Genomic DNA, 22,281 nt, shown 5'->3' with positions numbered 1-22,281 from the left:
CCTAAAAGTATCATTTTAATAAATGTAACATTCTATTAAAATGATTTTTGAGGTGATCTAATCACACCTAAATAAAAAAGATGGGTGACGACTCTATTTTTAATTTTTTTCAAAATAAAAAAAGTCGATTTAAGAAAAAAGCTTTTCTACAACAAGCATACTCAAGTATTTCCAAAGATCATTCACTCTTGAAAAGCCTAGTTTCTGTAACACCCCTCGCCCGTATCCGACGCTGGAACAGGATTCAATGTGCTACCTGAATCAAACAATAATAAACGAACAAAACTGAGTCATAAATCTGTATTTCAATTTAAAATTTCTCAAATTTCATCTTTAAGTCCCTAATATGGACCTACGAGGCCCAAAATATGCTTAGGAATTGAATTGGGACTAAACCGGAAACTTTGGAAACTTTTCCTTGAAAATAGGGGCACACGCCCGTGTGGCCTGCCTGTGGGGCCAGCCCGTGGGAAAATCTGTCTTATTCACAAGGCCGTAGGATTAGCCTGTGGGCGATTTTGACTTTTCCACACGGCCTGGGCACACGCCCATGTGACTTGGCCGTGTGAAAACCTAAATTTTCACCATTTTTAAGCTATTTTCACATATCAAACACACCTAGTTCATGCTCAAAACATTGACTTATAAATCTTGATCAAATAACATTCATTTATCCATTTCCTGTACTGAAACACAATTATACACTAATAGAATCCAACCAATTAATTATTTCAAGCCAAAACATGTATATTTTATTTTCAAACACAAAACATCACATTCAACATACTTTACATATTTAATCATTCACACAATTACATTATCAAATCAACTCCTATACATGCCATATAAATCAAAAAGTTGTCTAACAAAATCTACCAGAGTAAATCTGGATAATGTGATCCTTGTTGTAAATCCAATCCTCCGTATGTATATAAGTCAATCTACAAAACAAATAACATACACACGTAAGTTTATAGAAGCTTAGCAAGCTCATAGGCATAATTACACAAATCTTACCAAAAATTGTACACAATCATATATCTATTAGCTTATCTAATTTATCCTGCAAATCACAATTTCATTAATAAACTCGTTTGGATAATTTCCAGGTTACTATTCACAAATTTAACTCCCTTGGACCCATTTCTCATTTACTTCCATTGTCAAATTAAGGAACAATAAAGGAATTGAGTGCTTCATTATCACATCGCCATAGTAAACTATGGAATTTCACATTGTCACACATCACATACCGAAGCCATAGCCCTGCCATGATCTTACACGGATCACATAACATACCGATGTCATATTCCAGATATGGTTTTATACGGAATCACATTATCACATCACACTGATGCCATAGCCCAACTATGGTCTTATACGGGAACACGAATCACATTGTACCGATGCCATAGCCCAGCTATGGTCTTATACGGAAGCACATATCATATCTTTTCCGTCAATTCATTATGGTTACAGAATGAAAGCACTCAAATCTATTGTTCCAAATAATATGTACTTTTACTTAAATACTATTTCATACTTTTTACAATTTAATAGTATTCATCTACAATAATATACTTAAAAACCATAATATTTTCATAAAAAAATATTAAATTTTCCATATGAACTTACCTGGGCTAATTTGCAAAAGTCGTAGAAAGTTAGAGACTATTCTTGAATTTTTTCCTTTCCACGATTCACTTCGTTTTCTTGATCTATAATTGTAAAATCATTCCTTCATTAGCATCTATTTTGATTCTATTCTATTTCACAACTTATGCCCTTAAATTTTTAAAATTACACTATTACCCCAAACTTTTTAGTTTTTATAATTTAGTCCCTGTTCAATTCATTCATCAATTAAACTAATTCCTTCCAAATATCATTTTATCTGAACTCTACAAACTACTTTATAGCCTTTTACATTCCAAGATCAACACAAAACCTTAATTCCAAAAACTTTCACAATTAGGTCCTAAAATAAATTTCTATGCCAATCTCTTCATAAAATCATCATAAAATAAAATTAAAACTTCAATTCCATGATAAATCATCATAAAATTTCAGCACTTATTCATGGGAACTTTCAAAATTACCCATCAAATAAAAAAACTAATGAATTAAACAAGTGGACCTAGTTATAAAAATCTTAAAAACACAAAAATTACAAGAAATAATCAAGAGTTGAACTTATATGCTGTAGAATATAAAAACCAGCTTCTTAAAAGGTCTCTAATGGTGTTTTTAGCTGATGAAGATGAAGAAAAATGTTGAATTCTCTAGAATTACCAATTACATCATATTTTACTATTAAATTTTTTACTATTAAATTTTTACCCTATTTCCAATTTTGCCCCTTGTTCACACTTGATTTTTATTTTTTCTGCACACACATGCCGTCCCAATAATAGGTGTTTAATTGCCTATTTAGTCCTCCTTTAATTATTACTAGAGTTATTTAATCACATCTCACAATTTTGCACTTAATTCAATTTAGTTCTTTTTACCCAATTAACTATCGAAACCATAAAATTTCTTGACAAAAATTTAATACTAACTTATTAACACTCCATAAATATTTATAAAAATATTTATGGCTCGGTTTATGAATTCGAGGTCGCGATACCTCATTTTTATCCTATTTTATCTACAACTTCCTTTAATTTATAATTTTACTAATTCAAAATTATTTCTAAAACCACACTTAACATTTACTTACTAATATCTAAACTTACATGTTAGATTTAGTGATTTTAAGTTACTGTTCCGATATCACTGAAATTTGAGCCGTTACAGTTTCCCCGTAATAGTGCCAACTATATCTTCCGATGCCAACTATATCCTCCGACGTATTATGTGAAAAGAAAATTTGGGTCTTGTCTCTATTGATCTTTTGTCCCGAGTATCGACAAAAAGAGCTTATAACCTTATTGACATGTTATGTTTGTACTATATCTACCTTATAAAATAAGAGTAAGTCATTAGCAAAAAACAAATACAAAATTTTAGGCCCTTGCCTTGAAAAAACCAAGGGAATCCACAAATTCATTTCAACCGATTTCTTAATTAAATGCCCAAAGCGTTCCATATATAAAAACAAAAAGATATGACAAAAGAGGGTCTCCCTATCTTACACCACGTGTTGGAGAAAAAGATTGCATTTGGATAGGGTTCTATGCAATTCAAAATGGGAGGATTTTGCACCAAAATTTTGAGTTCGGCATCTCCACAAATTAAAATCTAACCATCGACCGATCTTGGTGTCTCTTAGATCAGATAATCAAAGGGGTAGGTAGCGACCTTTTAGATTTATTGCAAGTTAGTTGCTTCATTCAGAGTTTAGGGATCTTATTAATACTCATTGGGGAAGGGAGCTAGGAGTGGTTTTGAATTTGGATCAGTTAATGTTGGTATTACAAAAACGGAACAAGGATGTATATGGGAACATTTATGCCTAAAAGAAAAAGTTGATTTCGGAGCTTAGCAGAGTTCAAAAGATCTTGGAGCTTAGGAGGTCATCACATTCGGTTTTAAGGGAGGTTGAAACCCAAGGTGAAATTGATGATTTGTTAAAGCATGAGAAACTTCTTTGGTTCCAAAAATCACGTGTTGCTTGGTATGAAAATGGTGATAGAAACACAAAATATTTTCATGGCTGAACGATGGTGAGATGAAGATTTAATAAAGTCGACGGCCTTCAAGTAGATAGGGGGGATGGTGTTTCGATGATGAAATGTTAAAGCAGCATGCAGTTGAATTTTTTCAGAACTTATATAAAGCAGAGACTTCTGTTTCCGTGCAGGGGTATGTTTCCTGTTATTTCTACATATGAACGAGAAATGTTATCCATAGTGGTTACAGATGAAGAAATGCGACGAACAATATTTAGTATGACGCCTTTGAAAGCACCGGGTATTGATGGTTATTATTGGAACCCACCCATTGTTTGAAAAGTCAAAAAGGGTGGGCACCGAAAGTAGAAAGTAAAATTGGTTGGCAAGTTGGGTTAAAAGTTGGCATGGGATAATTGCAATTTTGGTCCCTAATTGTATAGGGACATTGCAAGTTGATCCTTGAACCTCAACTATAAATAGGCCTAACCATTTCTTACTTTCTTCATCCCATAATTGCCATTCTCTACTTAAGGCATTATTCTCTCTCTATTTGTAAATTTCACTTGTAATTTTGGAGTGAAATATATTTGGTAGTGCAGGGGCGTAGGCAAAATTTTTGAACCTCGTTAAAATTCGGTGTTCTTTATTATTTATTTTGCATATTTTGTGAATGTGATTGTAGTGATTTATTGTGCTATTAAATTACGATAGAGGGATATTCTGGCTAGGAAAGACTTGGTATTTAAGTGATCTTCGTGATCTACCTCTCTTTCCCGGAATTGAACTTAGTGTGATTTTTCAATTACAATAATTTTACTCTTTCACACGCTTCCGCACAACAATTGGTACCAGAGCCAGATTCGTACTTGGGGAATACGATCGTTTACGGTACTATTCACGTATACGGAACTATTCATGTATACGATACTATTCATGTATATGATAATATTCACGTATACGGCACTATTCACGATATCTGATCTTGTTCACGATATCTGATGGTTGGAATTGAGGAAAAAAATGGCGCGACATCGTCATCGACAAGGACTCACCGTGACAAATGCAAAATTTGAAGTAGAGAAATTTGGCGGTACCAATAATTTTGGTATGTGGCGGTGTGAGATCTGGATGTCTTATGTCGCAAGAGCTAGATATAGCCCTTGAAGAAAAACACGACAAGATGGATGACAAGGAGTGGGCCAAGATCAATAGACAGTGTGGTACAATCCGCCTATGTTTGGCCAAAGAGCGAAGTACTTTGTCATGAGGGAGACATCGTGAAGAAGTTATGGGAAACTTGGAAGAAAAGTTTCTAACGAAAAGTCTTGAAAATAGGCTTTATATGAAAAAGAAACTTTATCGATTCACGTATGCACCCGGTATGTCGATGAATGACCATGTGAACTCATTCAATAAAATTTTAGCAGACTTGCTAAATTTGGATGAGAAATTTGAAGATAAAGACAAGGCATTATTGTTGTTGAATTTCCTTCTTGATGAATATGATCATCTTACCACCACATTGCTTTATGGGAAGGACACGATCATATTTGATGCAGTCTGTAGTGCGTTGTATAGATCTGAGACTCGAAAGAAAGATAAAATAGATTACAGAGATACAACTGCGAAGTCTTAACGAGAAGAGGTCGTTCACACAGTGACAAATCTGGTAGAAGAGGAAAGTCAAAGGAGACACGCCAAAGATGAATGTGCCTTTTGCCGTGAAAAGGGCATTGGAAAAAGAATTGTCCTAAGCTACAAAAGGGCAAGGCTATTTCTAATGCATGTGTAGCGAGCATGATGAGAGTCGGACTTTAGCTTGGTTGGCATGGCAATGGCATGTCAAGCGGATGAGTGGATTTTGGATTCGGGATGTACTTACCATATGTGTCCTAATAAGGATTAGTTTTCTAGTCTTAAAGAGCTAGAAGGTGGAATTGTTCTTATGGGCAATGATAGTGCTTGTAAGACAATGGGAGTAGGTACAGTCAATTGAAGAATCACGACGGCTCAATCCAAGTCTTGACAGATGTTCGCTACGTACCTAGCTCGAAGAAAATCTCATCTCATTAGGGGCCCTAGAATCTAAAGGGCTCACAATCACTTTGAGAGATGGATTACTAAAAGTAGTAGTGGGCAATTGACGGTGATGAAAGGCACAAGAAGAAATAACTTGTACTTTTTAAATGGAAATGCAGTTATTGGATCAACATCAACAGTTTCTACAAAAGATGTAGATTCAGAGGCTACCAGATTATGGCATATACAATTGGGACATCTTTGGTGAAAAAGCTTTGCGGACATTGGCGAAGCAAGGCTTGTTGAAAGGTGCAAATTCTTGCAAAATGGAATTACGTGAACATTGTGTTCAGGCAAGCGAAGAGGTAAAATTTGGTCCAACAATTCACAATCTGAAAAGAATTACGGACTACGTTCACGATGATGTGTGGGGACCTACCAAAGTAGCTTCTTTGGGAGGTATGCACTATTTTGTTACTTTTGTTGATGATTATTCAAGAAAAGTATGGGTGTATCTAATGAAAAGAAAAAGTGAAGTTTTGGATGCATTTACGAAATAGAAGAAGATGGTGGAGACTCGGACCGGTCGAAAGGTCAAAGCGACTTGATCGGATAATGGTATTGAGTACAAAAACGATCCATTTCTACAAGTATGCCAAGATGATGGCATTGTGCAACACTTCACTGCTCGGGATACACCACATGAGAATGGGGTGGCGAGAGCATGAATCGAACTATCTTGGAGAAAGTTCGATGTATGTTGTCCAATCTTTGGATTGGGCAAAGAATTTTGGGTGAGGATTACATATGCGTGCCATCTAATTAACCGTTTGCCATCGGTGCAATAAATGGAAAAACTCCTATGGAGATGTGGATGGTAAATCACACTCGATTATGATTCTTTACATGTATTTGGTTCCTTTGCATATTATCATGTAAAAGAATCTAAGTTAGATCAAGAGCAAAGAAAGCATTATTCTTGGGTATAAGCGATGGTGTAAAAGGATCTTGTCTCGGTGTCTGATACAAGGAAAATTATTTTCAGAGAGATGTGACTTTTGATGAATCAACCATGTTGAAGTACAATGATTCACAAAAGGATGACAAAACCATAGTACTGCGGCGGTGGAGCTTGAAAAGGTTAACAATGATCCACTAATATTGAAGGGACAAATGATGAAGAGGTTCCTACCCAAGAACCTCTACTGACAACAAGATTCAATTGCATATAGAAGGCCAAGAAGAGATTCGTAAGCCTGCTCGCTTTGATGATATAGTTGCCTATGCACTTCCAATTGCAGATGATGATGTTCCTTCTACTTACGAAGCAATAAGTAACCACGATGGTGTAAAGTGGAAGCAAGCAATGAATGAAGAAATGCAGTCTCTTCATAAAAATAAGACCTGGGAATTGGTGACACTACCCAAGGGAAAGAAGGCAATTGGATGCAAATGGGTATATGCAAAGAAGGAAGGATTTCCTGATAAAAATAAAATTCGATATAAGGCTAGATTGGTAGCAAAGGGTTACGCTCAGAAAGAAGGAATAGACTACAATGAAGTGTTTTCTCCAGTTGTGAATCATTCGTCTATTCTGATTTTGCTAGCCTTAGTTGCGCAATATGATCTTGAACTAGTTCAGCTTGATGTGAAGACCGCGTTTTTACACCGTGATTTGGAAGAGAAAATCTATATGACTCAGCCAGATGGATTCAAGGTTGCTGGAAAAGAAAATTGGGTTTGCAAACTGACAAAGTCGCTTTATGGATTGAAGCAATCTCCAAGGCAGTGGTACAAGCGATTTGATCAGTTCATGAAAGGGCAAAGGTACACAAGAAGTAAATTTGATCATTGCGTGTATTTTCAGAAGCTACAAGAAGGAACTTTCATATACTTGCTCTTATATGTTGATGATATGCTAATAGTATCTAAGAGCAAAATTGAGATTGAAAGATTGAAGACTCAACTCAATCTCGAGTTTGAGATGAAAGATCTAAGAGAAGCTAAAAAGATTCTCGGCATGGAAATATGGAGATAGAGCTCATTATAGAGTTAGCTTGTCTCGAAGCGATATTTGAAGAAGGTACTACTGACGGTTTGGCATGAACGACCGGACAAAACTGTAAGTACCCGTTGGCTTCTCATTTCAAGCTTTACGCACAACTATCTCCTTCGACGAATACGGAACGAGAATCCATGTTCCAAGTTCCATATTCTAATGCAGTGGGTAGCTTGATGTATGCAATGGTGTGTACAAGACCCGACATTTCACAGGCAGTTAGTATAGTGAGCAGGTATATGCATAATCCTGGAAAAAGGACATTGGCAAGCTGTGAAATGGATTCTACGGTATATTCAGAAGACCGTAGATGTTGGATTACTGTTCAAGCAGGATAATACACTTGGTAAAGGTGTTATTGGGTACGTTGATTCTTACTATGCCGGTGATTTGAACAAGCGAAGATCAACCACCGGTTATGTGTTTACACTTGCTGGAGGACCAATAAGTTGGAAGTCTACACTACAGTCTACAGTTGCGTTGTCAACCACAGAAGCCAAGTACATGGCTGTAACAGAGGCTGTAAAGGAGGCTATTTGGTTACAAGGTATGGCTAAAACCTTGGGGTTGGTTCAGGAGCATATTAACGTGTATTGTGATAGTCAAAGTGCTATTCATTTAGCAAAGAATCAAGTCTATCATGCGCATTACAAAGCATATCGACGTCGATTCCATTTTGTGCGGGAAATTATTGAAGAAGGAAAATTTGTCTTCGAAGATCAAGGCGCACATAAATCCCGAGATATGATGACCAATGTGGTAATGACAACCAAGTTCGAACATTGTTTGAACTTGATCAATATCCTGCAAGTTTAACAGTTGAAGAAGGCACTATCAAGTATTGTTGTCAAAGGCAGAAAGAATTGTGTGAAGATAAGATTATCCTAATCAAATCTTTAAGGTAGAGATTATTGGAACCCACCCATTGTTTGAAAAGTCAAAAAGGGTGGGCACCGAAAGTAGAAAGTAAAATTGGTTGGCAAGTTGGGTTAAAAGTTGGCATGGGATAATTGCAATTTTGGTCCCTAATTGTGTAGGGACATTGCAAGTTGATCCTTGAACCTCAACTATAAATAGGCCTAACCATTTCTTACTTTCTTCATCCCATAATTGCCATTCTCTACTTAAGGCATTATTCTCTCTCTATTTGTAAATTTCACTTGTAATTTTGGAGTGAAATATATTTGGTAGTGCCTTGGGGCGTAGGCAAAATTTCTTGAACCTCGTTAAAATTCGGTGTTCTTTATTATTTATTTTGCATATTTTGTGAATGTGATTGTAGTGATTTATTGTGCTATTAAATTACGATAGAGGGATATTCTGGCTAGGAAAGACTTGGTATTTAAGTGATCTTCGTGATCTACCTCTCTTTCCTGGGAATTGAACTTAGTGTGATTTTTCAGTACAATAATTTTACTCTTTCACACGCTTCCGCACAACAATCATGCAAAATTTTAATAGTCTCTATGAATATTATTGGGGATTCTATTTATTCGATGGTTCGGAAGGTTCTTGAAGGAATGGGCTTGATCCTATGATCAATAGAACTTTGATTGTATTGATTTCGAAGGTACGGGGTTCGGAGATCATATCTCAATTACGGCCAATCAATTTATGCACAGTTTTATTTAAAATTATCACTAAAACTATAGTGAATAAACTTTGTTCGATCATGGTTAGTATCATTAAGGAGAACCAAGTAAGCTTTATTATAAGGAGGGATACTTCTGATAATATTATTGTGAAAAAGGCTTTTTATACCATGAAGACAACTAACGGGAGGAATTGCTAGATGGCTTTTAAGGTATTTGGAAAAAGTCTACAATAGATTCGTTGGGATTTTTTGAGAAATACTTTAATGGATGCAGGGTTTCCACTTGGGTTGGCTAATGTCATCATGAAGTGTGTTTCTACATCCAATCACCCATATCTTTTCTATGACTTTTTTTTTTATAAAAATAACTCAAAAAATTTAATTAATTACATAAATAACCTATTTTTTAATTAAACACATAAATGACCTAAAATCTACAGTGAAAGTTGGTGGAGCCAAAGAGTTTGGTGCCATCAACATGCCACGTCAACAATCTACACTAAAAAATTAATTTTTTTAGTGGAGTCATGTAAAATGGCGTCACTTGTATAAATATGAAGGAAATACTGTGATTTTTGAAAGTATAAGGGGGGACTTTAGCAATTTTACCTTTTCTGGTAGAGCCAAATTAATTGGCGCCACCAGATTTAGAACTGACACCCAGTTACTTTGTTCTTTTTTTTTTTATTTACTTGTTTTAAGATTCCAACAAAAAAATTAATATTTTAGTGTAGATTGTTGACGTGGCATGTTAGTGACGCCAAACTCTTTCGCTCCACCAACTTTCACTGTAGATTTTAGATTATTTACGTGTTTAATTAAACAATAGATCATTTATTAATTAAATTTTTTGAGTTATTTTTATAATAAAACACTCTTCTATAATGTATTATATTATTAATTATACTATATCTGTAACATATATTATACATCTTATATATATTTAGCCCCACGTGTATGCATAAATAGTTGTTATTTTTTTTACTTTTGTTATATTTTTAAGTAATAGATTATTAATATGATAAATAATAATAAAATTACAATATAATAATAAATTGACATGAAATTCGAGTTAAATTTAAATTGAATTTTCATAAAATTTAACCCAGATAAAATATGATTACTACACTTTTGATTTATGTAAATGGTAATCTTTTCAGCAAAAACGGAGTGGATTTTTAATATCTACATTGAAAAATAATGAACTTTAATCTTTTGGAGTTTACAGCGTAGTACTCATAAAATTCTCTTTAATGGTTAAGAAATCTTTTGGATTTTCACTGCAACTGGCTTTTGTGTGGGGATGGAATTGTTATATGGTGGTTGGTGGTTGTAGAAGCAGTGATGATGATGATGATGGTCATTGTGGCTGGATGTGATGCTGATAGTGGGGTTTTATGTCCTGAACGCAGGCGGAAGAGTAATAAAAAAAAAAAAACTATTTTTTATACAATTTCTTTTACTTACTATAACTATAAACCCTTAAATCAAAAGATAATACAAATTTAAATATACTTAAATCTACATCTCTCTGCATGGTATAATAATAACAATGTTAACTGAACTAATACCTAATCAGTAAAGAAATGATATTAAATTTTATCCATGTGTAAATATGACATGAAAACAAAAATTGAACATGTTTTATTTTATTGGTTGGACCATAACTTATGTATTGTAAAACGTTATATAATAATTTCTTCTAATACAGAGTGTTTATCCAAAATTTTTAGTCTCCAACGGCAAAAGCATGAACAGGTCTAGGAGATGAATATGCAAAATGAGAACTTTGAGATTGCATAATTGTACACATCAACTATTAATTTTGATTTACTATATACATAAAACATTCATTCCCCTGCTATTTTTTTTTTGGGTCTAAGAGCCCTATTATCCAGAAGTCACATCTGTTTCAAGAGGGAGAAAAGCTCCCTGTTTTCCCTATTGTTCACAAGACTCGAAACCCATCCCTTAAACCCTTTGGCATGAATCCCCCCCCATTGACTCTTATGAAACTCGCAATTATATAGTGGTTGGTGATTCAACTATGTTTGCCATGTTCAAGTTCCCTATTACCAGAAGCGATCCTAACATCATTGATCAGTGATTCTTGAACCTCCAGCCCAGCTTCTTTCATTCCATACAGAAGCTTAATGGCCTGAATACACAACTTATTATGCACATAACCCATGATCATAGCGTTCCAACAAGCTATGTTTCTTTCATCACCCGCAACTTTAAATGCCTTCTCAGCATCTCTCACCAATCCGCATTTCCCATACATGTCGATCAACCCGCATTGAACGAAAGCTTCACATTCCAACCCAAGCTTGATAGCAATGGCGTGAACCTGTCGACCCGACATCCCTTCGTCATCCATCCCGGCACATGCCTTTAGAACACTTGAAAAGGTGAAGCTGTTTTTCTTAATACCCTGTCTGCCCATCTCAGTAAAATCATCAAACACCTTATGGAATTGATTTTCCCTGCAACTATTCACCATTTTCGCTGTCCATGTCACAGTGTTACACCGTGAGGATTGATTAAAGACAATGTTGGCATCATCTAGGCACTTGAAGTTTCCATAGAAGTTGATTAAGGAGCCGGATAAAGACAAATCATCGATGACACCCAATTTGAGTAACTGTCCATGAACCTGCTTCCCTAACTCCATATTCTTTGTCAAAACGCATGATTTGAGAAGGCATGTAATGATCCAAGCGGGGAATTTGAACAAACTACTACAACGTTCCATAAGCACGAAGTAAGAAATGGCCTGTTCGGAATCACCAGCTTGGAGACACGCAACAATCATGATAGCCCAAGAGTTGAAATCCCTAAGAAACATTTGATCGAACAGCTGACGTGCAATCTCCAAGTGACCACAGGAAACATGCATGAGGAGGAGGCGGTTAAGCAAAGGCAAGGAGAGCTTGATACGTCTGTTTCTGATGTGGTTATGTAACTGGATAGCCCTACGGGAATGGCGGGAGAGGGTGCATTCTTTGATAAGGGAGGCGTAGATATCAGGGGGGATGGGAATGGAAAGGCTATCCATTAAGCGCAAGATATCGGAGGTAGTGCTAGTACCGGGGTTGCTGGAAATGGGTTTGGCGGTGGGAGTTTTGGGGCATTGTTTTAGAAATCGTTGGGGCAATTGAATCTGGCGTTGGGTTTTGAGGGAAAACTTGTTGGTAGGGAGGAGATTAGGGAGAGCGGGCGATACTACATCCATTGTCTCATCTGTTTCACTAATTCAACCTAGGAGGATACAAACATCCCTCATAAATCACATGAATAAAGATTTTCTTTTTCCGTCTATATGAAACATTGAAAAATATTTATCTCCATTATTTAAAATACACAGAGTTTGAACAGTGATAGTGGTGAAGTCTACGTGTGAAGGAGTCAACTTTTTTTTTTTTTTTTTCATTTTTCATGCAACTTTTATGTGACTTTATAACACTAGCTTATTTATCAAAATCTCACTCATTGTAAGCAATTTATTATTATTATTATTATATTTTAATGTTAATAATACATTCTAATGTTGTTGAATAAATGAAAATAGTGTATGAATATAATTTTTGCGCGTAATTATAATACAATCAAAATATTTTTAAAATACAAGTTAATATCATGAAATTAATTATTACATGCATTAATAGATTATTTTTAATGAAAACTGAGCTAAAATGACTTTAAAACATTGAATGAGAACTCAAAATATAAAATTAGGAGCCAAGTCTTGATACTTGATGCCAATGTATCAACACATGATTTCATGTCTCAAGACTTAAACACCATGTCTTGAGACTTGCTTATCATGAAACAAACTTTAACTATTTCCTTCGAATGTCTAGAGACTTATATTTAGAAACGTATTCTAAATCTAAAAACGCATGTTAAGTCTAAATTATTCGCTTCATCTCGAAACACATTCATCATATCTCAAGACATAACTTCATAATTGCAGAAAAACAAAGCAAAATATCATGCAATCATTCCCCAAAAAGTATCCAAACTTGTTAGGCACTATACCAAAATAATACCAGCAAGTAATTTATACTAAAACCAGGCTAAATCAAACAAATTCATACTAAAAAACATGTTAAATCAAAATTTAGCTATATAAGTAATTTGAAGATACTAAAACAATTATGCAATTCCGTTAAATTTCTCAACACATAAATGAAAAAAAAAAGTGTATTATAAATATCAATAGTGCACATGACATATGTCACAATGTTAAAAACTACTCGTAACTTAGGTATATGTCAAAATCTACAATAAAATAAAAGATTTTATAAAAAGTAATATTAAAACTTTAAAAATGATATTATTTGACTCTAGAAATCACACTCAAACTATTTGAAACCTAAGCACAAAACACAAATCCACACGTTAATGACTAAATTAAAAGCATGCTAATACATCACATAAACATACATTAAATCCTTATCGAATGTATAATGGAAATTTCAAGCATCATACCATATTGCCACACAATTAGCTCAAACAAATCCTCGTCATTATCAACATATAGCATCACCATATAACAATTTCTTCTATTGAAATAATTAACTAAATTGTATTACTAAATACATTTTTAACAATGCCTTATTGATTGAATATGATAACGTAGTTCAAATTAATGGATATTTCTCTTAATACTCCAATAAATGATTTGTACAAAATGTAATCCGTTTATATTGAACTAATCAAACACTTTAAAAATACATATAAATTTTATATACAAAATTCTCTGTTACATTTAACAAACCCATTTATATTTAATATTTAATATTTTTAATTTTAACTTTAACTTTTAAATCCAAATACATTCATATTAAATCTCATCGCATAATATTCAATTTCACCACAACATGAATTAATCTCATCTTTACAAATATTTTTAACCTTTTCCCACCCCATCCCAAACGAGAACTATTTAAAATTGCGTTCTAACATATATATAGAGAGGCGGTAATTTTGCTGAATTTTCGTTTTCATTTTTTTTTTAAAGAATCGCACCATTTCCATTAACGTTTCCTAATCTAGGCGTTGTTTCCCCATTTTGCTGTGATCTAATTTCAATTTGCAATCCATCATTTTTCCCAATCAATGTAAAAGTTTCATGTCTACTTAACATAAAAGGAGTGGCAAAAGACTTGTGTTCAGGTATTCCGCACTGGTCTCGGTTCGATCCCTGGACAATATTTGCCCCTATCCCTTTATAAAAAATGGTTACAGAGTTCATTTGCTGTTCTGGAAATTACAATTGAAAAGAAAAGGCCTAAAAATGAAAGAGAACAATAAATAAATTTCAAAAATTTCCTATATCCCTTGTATAATTAGTTTTTTTTTTTTTTTTCAGAGAAATTTTCAAAAATGGGTGGTAGTGACATTGATTTCTCTTGGCATTGCAGTGTTGGCAAAACAATTTGATTGTCTTATTTCACTTGCAGTTTAGCTGGTGCAGTATCATTCTTTAGGTTTTTTTTCTGCATATTGGTAGGGTTCATGAAAATGGGTAGTAACACTGATTTCTCTTGTATTCGAATGGAATGCGACATGATTGTAGTGTTGGCAAAATAATTTGACGCTCTCATTCCTCTTGCAGTTTAGCTGGTGCATTTTCATTCATTCATGAGTCTGTTAATTGATTAGATTTTCCTTCTTGGTTTTGTAGATATTTAGTTTAGTAAATCAGTTTTGTGTTTACTGTGGTTTACATTACATTGTTTTGGTGGTTTAGACTGCTGTCGGCACTTGGATAATTCCTGCTTAGAACAAAAGGTATTTTTGTTATTCAGGTTGGCACTTACCGATCGAAGCTTCTGAATAACTGCCAAGCTCCAAAAGCGGAGATGAATTCTGAGGATAAAACTCTTGTTGAAATCGTAGATGAGAATAAACAGATTGAGCTTGCTAAGTATATAAACTATGTCAGTGCCCCTCAAGCTGGAGCCATAGCAACATTTTCGGGCACAACGCGCGACACTTTTGAAGGCAAAACTGTAGTGGAGCTAAGATATGAAGCATATGTACCAATGGCAATTCGAAACCTCAAGTCTATCTGTTCCTCAGCTAGATCCTCCTGGGATCTCCACTCTATAGCAGTTGCCCACCGTGTAGGGTTGGTTCCGGTAGGAGAAACAAGTGAGTTCATTTCTGTATCAGCTACTCATCGTGCTGATGCCCTAGACGCCTGTAAGTTTTTGATCGATGAGTTATAGGCATCTGTTCCAATATGGAAGAAGGAGGTTTATTCTAATGGAGAGGTTTGGAAGGAGAATACGGAGTTTCTGGAGCGGAGGTTCGAACATGGCAAGGATGGCAGCTGCTGCAGAAGGAAGATCAAGACCGAGGCACGTGATATAAAGGGATGTTGCAAACCCAAGGTTAAGGAGGAGGATGCAGCAGATATTAGCACCAGCTAAAGCTTAATTGACGATAAGTGAGATTTGCTGTTCACTTGATCTTCAGTTTTCCAAATGTGTGGAAAACTTAGGAAAGTAGATACTGAATATCTCACAGATAGTTTCAATGATTCTAAATCCCTTTGGGCGAAAGACACAATATTGAATCAGGATCAGCTATTATTACAGAGTATTGGGTCGTGTTGTGTACGTTTTTTATTTTTTTTAATTTGTAAATAAAAAATTGAATAAAATCGAATACATTTAAATAACAATCAAACCAAGATAAGAATAAATTTTCAGTTTTTTCAATTTGTTTAATCAGCCCTAGAAATGATACATCTAGACCCAAATGAACTAAGCGAGGTGGATGAAGTCCCAGAAACAAGGACTAGTAATTTCAGCGAATCCAATTTTAATTTATATGCTTTTCAAATCTAAACTTCTAATTCTAGAGCATTTAAATCAATTATGTTAAATTCTAGGAGAAAAAAAGTCCAACACTAAATTAAATCTACAGTAATATATAATAATATAAGGTAAATATCAAGTTTTCCATATATATAATTTTAATAAATAAAAAATTATTAAATTTTAAATAAAAGAATATAAATATTTTAAAAAATTAAAATAAAATTGATAGGGTCTAAAATAGACTTGGTTAGTCATTTATAAATATGAGTAAGATTGAACAAAATTTTGAGTAAGATTGAACAAAATTTTACTCATATTTCGGGTCAAGTTTAATAAGCATAAAATAATTTAATACCATACTTCAACTCGATCCGGTCAAAAAACACTTTTACTTTTATTAAAAGAAAATATCTATTTTTCTTAAGAAATAAAAATGCAGCAGTATTTGAGGGTTATAAAATTAGAGTTTTTTAACTGATAATTTATCCTTTATTTATTTATTTATTTATTTATTTATGTGGGGCATTCATAGAAGAGGGGAGAGTTTAGCTGTGCCGGTGCTTTAATGCTGACTAAAAATGGTGAAGGGATAGTGAAGATACGGAGAGGGATTGATTCCACCTTAAAACTCTTAATTCCCACACTACTCGGGTATTTTCCCTTTTGAAGGGTATATGGAGGGCACGCTTCAATCCAACGGTTCCATATCTGAAATTTTACTTTCCCGGTTTGATTAATTCGAAATCTATCGGCTCTCAATGGCTACGTTTAGCCGTTATGGGTGTCTTGTACGGGCATCGGGCCGATTTGAGTTGGAAAGGTGAGTTTGTTGCTAAATATTGAGCTTTCCTCTCATGATTTTATTTTAGTTACATTGTATAAATCATACAAAGCCGCTAAACTAATCATACAATAGGGTAGGTGAAACTAATTTTAGTTCAAATATCTTTGTCCGAAAAATTATATCCAACCGTACTTTACATAATGCCTTGTAATATAGTTTATCACTTTTCAATCTAATTAAATTTATATTAGGTAGAGTTTTGTTACCGTATTTTATAGTTTATATTATTACTAAATAAGGGTTTCATACTCTCTCTGTAAAAGTTATTAAAATGTCATTCGTTGTGAACAAATAAACTTCAAAACACATTTAGTATTATCTCTTATGGGGGGTTTTGTCTCCCAAATCAATCGAGAACTCGAGTGCCTTATATAAGACTACTTGAAGAGGAGATAGGTTTAACAAAATGAGAGTGACTCATCAAGTGTACGAAGAAGTCACATATAACCCACCTACAAAAAAATTTTAACATTTATGAGATTTGAACCTTTGCCCTACAACATAAACTTAGTTAACTAAGGAATGAAAAACCTGCGAACATTGAATTTTAACTCACAACAAAACTCAAAACTATCTATGTCAAGACTGCAATTTTTCTTAAGTTCGTTGTAATCCAAAGTGCTATTCAATGCACGATTTTCTAAAACATCCTCACCATTCAAGGTAGGTAAAGTTTATCATAGGGATGTTGGATTGGCTCACCATAATTTTAATGATCAAGGGACCTCACCTTCAACAAGTTTGACCACAACATCGCAAGCTCTTGCGAGTCCTACACCAACAATAACATCAATGTCAGCATCTTTGTTAGGCTCATCATAGCTCACTGAAGCCTCTTTGCTGGCAAAAGTTCTATTCTGCCATTCACGTTTACAATACTTACAATACGTCAAAAGAAAATTCTTAGGCTTCTTTATTTTTCCTAATAAGATTAACTCAGCTCATCCTTAGCAACTCACAGTCACACTTCCTCACATGTTACTAATCCGCTAATCAAAACCTCGCCTAAGGTCATCTTCCTTAAAGTTGTTAAGGCTCTTATCTTATAAACAGTAGTTCCAAACCTTCTCCATCGTCATCAATTCTTCTATTTTCAATGGGAGATCCCATCTCTAATGAGTATGTTGGACTTTTTCGAACATATTTTTTAGGTTGAGAACTTGCCACAACGTCACTACTTGGGATATACCATCTGATTGGGAATTTGAGCTCTCTTTTGAACTTGTGCTTATTAAAAATGTACTTGTGCTTATCAAGGTGGAGATTGTTCATCGTATTGCTTATTATTCGTTGCTTGCCTTTTACGACGGGTAAAATACATTGTACCTGGCAAGTGCTCAATAGTAGAAAATTTAAGCCTATAGATATTTCTGAAGGAACTGAACATTAAAGGCTTGCCTCTCTCATGGTAGTCTATGAAAAATCACACCAATGACCTCCAAGAAAAGCCTACTAATTGGCCATAGGCAATACTGTACTCATTTAATGCCTTTACAAAGAATGGATACATAGGAAGGTGGAAACCTTGTTGGAAAAAATCCGATTCGAAAGCGATTTTTTTGCACAATGAAAAAATAAAAAATTGAAAACAAAGTCATTTTGTGATATTTATAGTAATAAACTCTTTCTCAAAAATATTTGTGCTTTGTGTAAGACAAATCCTTAACGCTCTCGACTTTCAATCGAACGACCTCAGCTATTCTCGTACCATGAATTACTTCGAGCGTGAGCTCGAACAATTACAAATCAAACACAGAACTAGAAATTATTTTCTTGCTTTCAGTAGGAAAGTAAATCTTTCTCTTATAGAAACCAGTAGAATTGTTATTCTCGAAAATATAATTTATACTTAGAAATAAATTCCGACTATTTTCAAGCAGAATAATAATATCTCTAAATTATGTGTTTAGCGCTACCAGTGTCATCTATTTATAGGGAGAGGAAGTGAAACCCTAGTTGAATTAGTAAAACACAATTAATGCCTATTTAATAGAAAAACAATTCCCTAGTTGAACAAGAAGAGAGAGAGAAAGGAGCATTTAACCCTAGTTATTTTACTAGGGTTGTCACCTCTCATGTTTAATATGAGGGGTTTTGGGCCTCTCTTGTATCAAATCCAATTATATGTGCTTCCTAAACTTTTAACCCAACACTTTATAATTTAATCCAACTAATACATGTTTTTCTATTTCTCAAAATATACATTATTTATTAAATTAAATTAATTAATTTTTCCATTAAATAATTTTCTCAACCAATTCTAATTCCGTTAAAATCATGACAACTTTATCATAAAAGAATATATGAGAAAATATATTTAATTTCTACATAAAACGGATTCACGATGACTAATTAATTTAATTCCATTTTCGAACTTCAATTAATTAAATAATAATTTGAAAAACCTAAATTAACTATAAGGTCATTTCCGTACTCATGAAAAACAACATTCATTTTCGAATGTAACCCATTTTTCTAACTATATCATTTCCATCAATTTATGTTCATTTGATTCAACATGTAATTCATTTCTAGTTTCAACAAGCTAGCGGAGGCACTGATTTGACATATGTGATTAAGGCTCAAATGATTTATAATTAAGTTCCAAATTGTCGCCTATTAATTATAAACTCATTTAGTCATGAAGTCATTCCACTATAGTATTGTAACTGAGCTCTCCCTAATGACATACCATTAAGAAAGCTACTTGATCAGTGTTAGTCCAATGACCTTATTATTTTTTTCTTACCCTCATAGGATATCCTTAATCTCTTTAGGATAAATTCGCTCTCCCAATATGATCTTATTTTATCTCATGGTAACGATTACATCTTCCTTCTTAAAAAGTCAATTACTATCAAATAGTAATTAAGTCATTCATTATAAAGATGAAAGACTCGTGGCCATATTTACTTTTCATCTATTATGTAATGTCAATAAGAGGATATCATTTACTCATATCTTGGGCTATGAATTCCAATATTGTGAATGATGTTACATACTTGTTAAACTAAGCCTTATTTGATAATATATTTTGATATAACAAATTAAAGTATTTTTAAATAAAAGTTAAGTTGAACATATTGATAAATTTAAGTTGAAACGGTTTAAATTAAATCAAACATTTTCAATTATATTTTAACCATTTTCAAACAAGTTAGTGTTGCTCCAAGACAAAAAGCATCCAAGTATCGATAGTCTTTAAGATATCGATACATTGTCTAAAATGATACCAAATTGACATTCTATTTTCAATTTTCACAAGAAGTATTGATACCTTTTACCGGGTATCGATAAGTTGCCTTAGGTATCGTTGTAAACTTAATTTAACGGTTATTGAATTAGACATTAAATGCTAATAATATTGATACTCGTAGAAAAAAATATCAATATATTTTGTTGCTGGTGAATTTAATGGTATGGTATTTTTATCCCAATGGCTCTATTCACTCTCACAACAATCACACCAGTTGGAAATCAGTTAGAGGGTATAAATACCATCTATCAACGGTCCTTCAAAACAAGAGACATGTCAAAATCTTAAAGATAAATAAAAACAACCTAAGAGCTTAATTCTTTCATACATTTTCTTGTAAACACTTGTGAGCTTTCATTATATTCATTTAACTCAAGTGTTCTTCTTTGTATTGGTGCTTAATTGGCAAACATTTTGATCTTGTAAGGATTACTTCTTAGTTTGCTTATTTGTTCTCTTTGAGAGAGGGATAATTCTTAAGCTTTGGGTAGAAACCTTAAGGGAATACAATCTAAAGATTTTGGGGCATAAATCTTAAGAGAGTTGTAAGGTTACACCTTATCCTCAAAGGTTACCAAATTAGTGAATTTGGAGAAAATCTTTAGTTGTGGAGAGATAAAGTAGTGGAGTAAGCAATTAAGACTAAACCACTACAAATCCTTGTGTTCTTTGTTGCATATTTTCCATTATTTCCACTGTAATTTCTCAAAAGCCAATTCAACTTCATTATCAGTGATTTCGAGTTGATCCTTTCGAGCTAACAACTATAAAGGTTCTATACCTAATGCACCAACTTTTGGTTCTTTATCCATTCGAAATTAGGCTTTTACTTATATCAAAGTATATGAGTCACGCATACATAGTCTATCACCCACTCAGGATTAAGGTATGCCATACTACGAATGTCATTAGTGAACAAATCCATAAATGAATTTAGGATCTATTCTACTTGAGTCTTGTCAGATGTACTATCAGTCCAGTCAGTCACATCTATGTCTTTATCTTCTGAGAGTCATCCATTCTGATGCTCAAGACAAAGCATCTCCCTAATTGGACTTGATAGACGACATATTGGTCTTTCAATTAATTTTCTCATTTTCAATTAGACTAAAGACATGTTTAGGTTCATCTACTAATATAAACTGTCTTTCTATATTACGATCTAACCACGTAATATTTCTTAGTAGTAGTTAAACATTAAATAACCAATGAGCTAATATTTGTTTCTATTTTACTTTGCATGCAAAAAACATTAAGGACAATATACAAAGGGTATTAATGTAATTCATGAATAATTTTATTAAACAGTTCAGTTGGAAAAAATACAAGTGTACATAGACAAAAACATTACATTTAGGACACTAAATCCAATAGAAGCATACTTCAAAAACGTATGAAGGAATATGAAAACCTAGAACCACATCACTAATACAGTTTTGCCTAGAAAGAATAGAAAATTCATACTCATAATTTGGAAGCCTTATCCTTCTGACCTCCAACATACTCACCATCTCTTACTCTTTCATTTTGCACATCCACTCTTTCATAGTAATGACCATCGAAAACTCCCTATATTTATCCTTATTTTTAGTTGTCGCTATGCTTAGATTTACTTTTTCCTTCCCTTTCTCCTTTCTACTACTATACCTCTACCCCTTCGACTACTTTCATAGGCTATTTTATACAAATCCTAAACCTAACTCTGGTTCACCTAAATAAGTTTTACTAGCAACACCTAAAACATAAAAACATAAAAAATATTCTAAAACTTACCAAATGATCTTAGTCTTTAAAAATCAACATCGTAATGACTTATGAAATTCTTGAAGAGCCCTATTCATACTAGAACAAGTGTTCCCAACATGATTAAAAATGGCACATATTTTCACATTTAACTAGATGCAGTCATGTGACCTTACAATTATTACTCATTAATCCATACACCCAATTAACATAAACACATGGTTTTCTTATTATCCAGAGAAAATTCAAGCAACACACCTCTCCTACAAAATGAAGTCCTCATAGGAACAATCTATGTGTGCAACACGCGCCT

The 22,281-nt window shown here is 33.6% G+C and overlaps 1 protein-coding gene and 1 pseudogene across 1 annotated transcript; one reads left to right on the top strand and one right to left on the bottom strand.

Annotated features, from left to right (window-relative positions):
* Window positions 1–11,092: 11,092 nt before the first annotated feature.
* On the bottom strand, window positions 11,093–12,732 carry LOC108471811 (pentatricopeptide repeat-containing protein At1g31790). Its single transcript, XM_017773378.2, has one exon. The coding sequence runs from the start codon at window positions 12,522–12,524 to the stop codon at window positions 11,331–11,333; it is 1,194 nt and encodes a 397-aa protein (XP_017628867.1). The 5' UTR covers window positions 12,525–12,732; the 3' UTR covers window positions 11,093–11,330.
* A 2,427-nt stretch (window positions 12,733–15,159) lies between these two features.
* On the top strand, window positions 15,160–15,732 carry LOC108488300 (molybdopterin synthase catalytic subunit-like; annotated as a pseudogene).
* Window positions 15,733–22,281: the final 6,549 nt, after the last annotated feature.

Source organism: Gossypium arboreum, chromosome 7, assembly GCF_025698485.1.
Source record: "Gossypium arboreum isolate Shixiya-1 chromosome 7, ASM2569848v2, whole genome shotgun sequence".
NCBI lineage: Eukaryota > Viridiplantae > Streptophyta > Magnoliopsida > Malvales > Malvaceae > Gossypium > Gossypium arboreum.
Note: the sequence above shows the minus strand (reverse complement) of the source record. Positions and strands in the feature narration are given on the sequence as shown.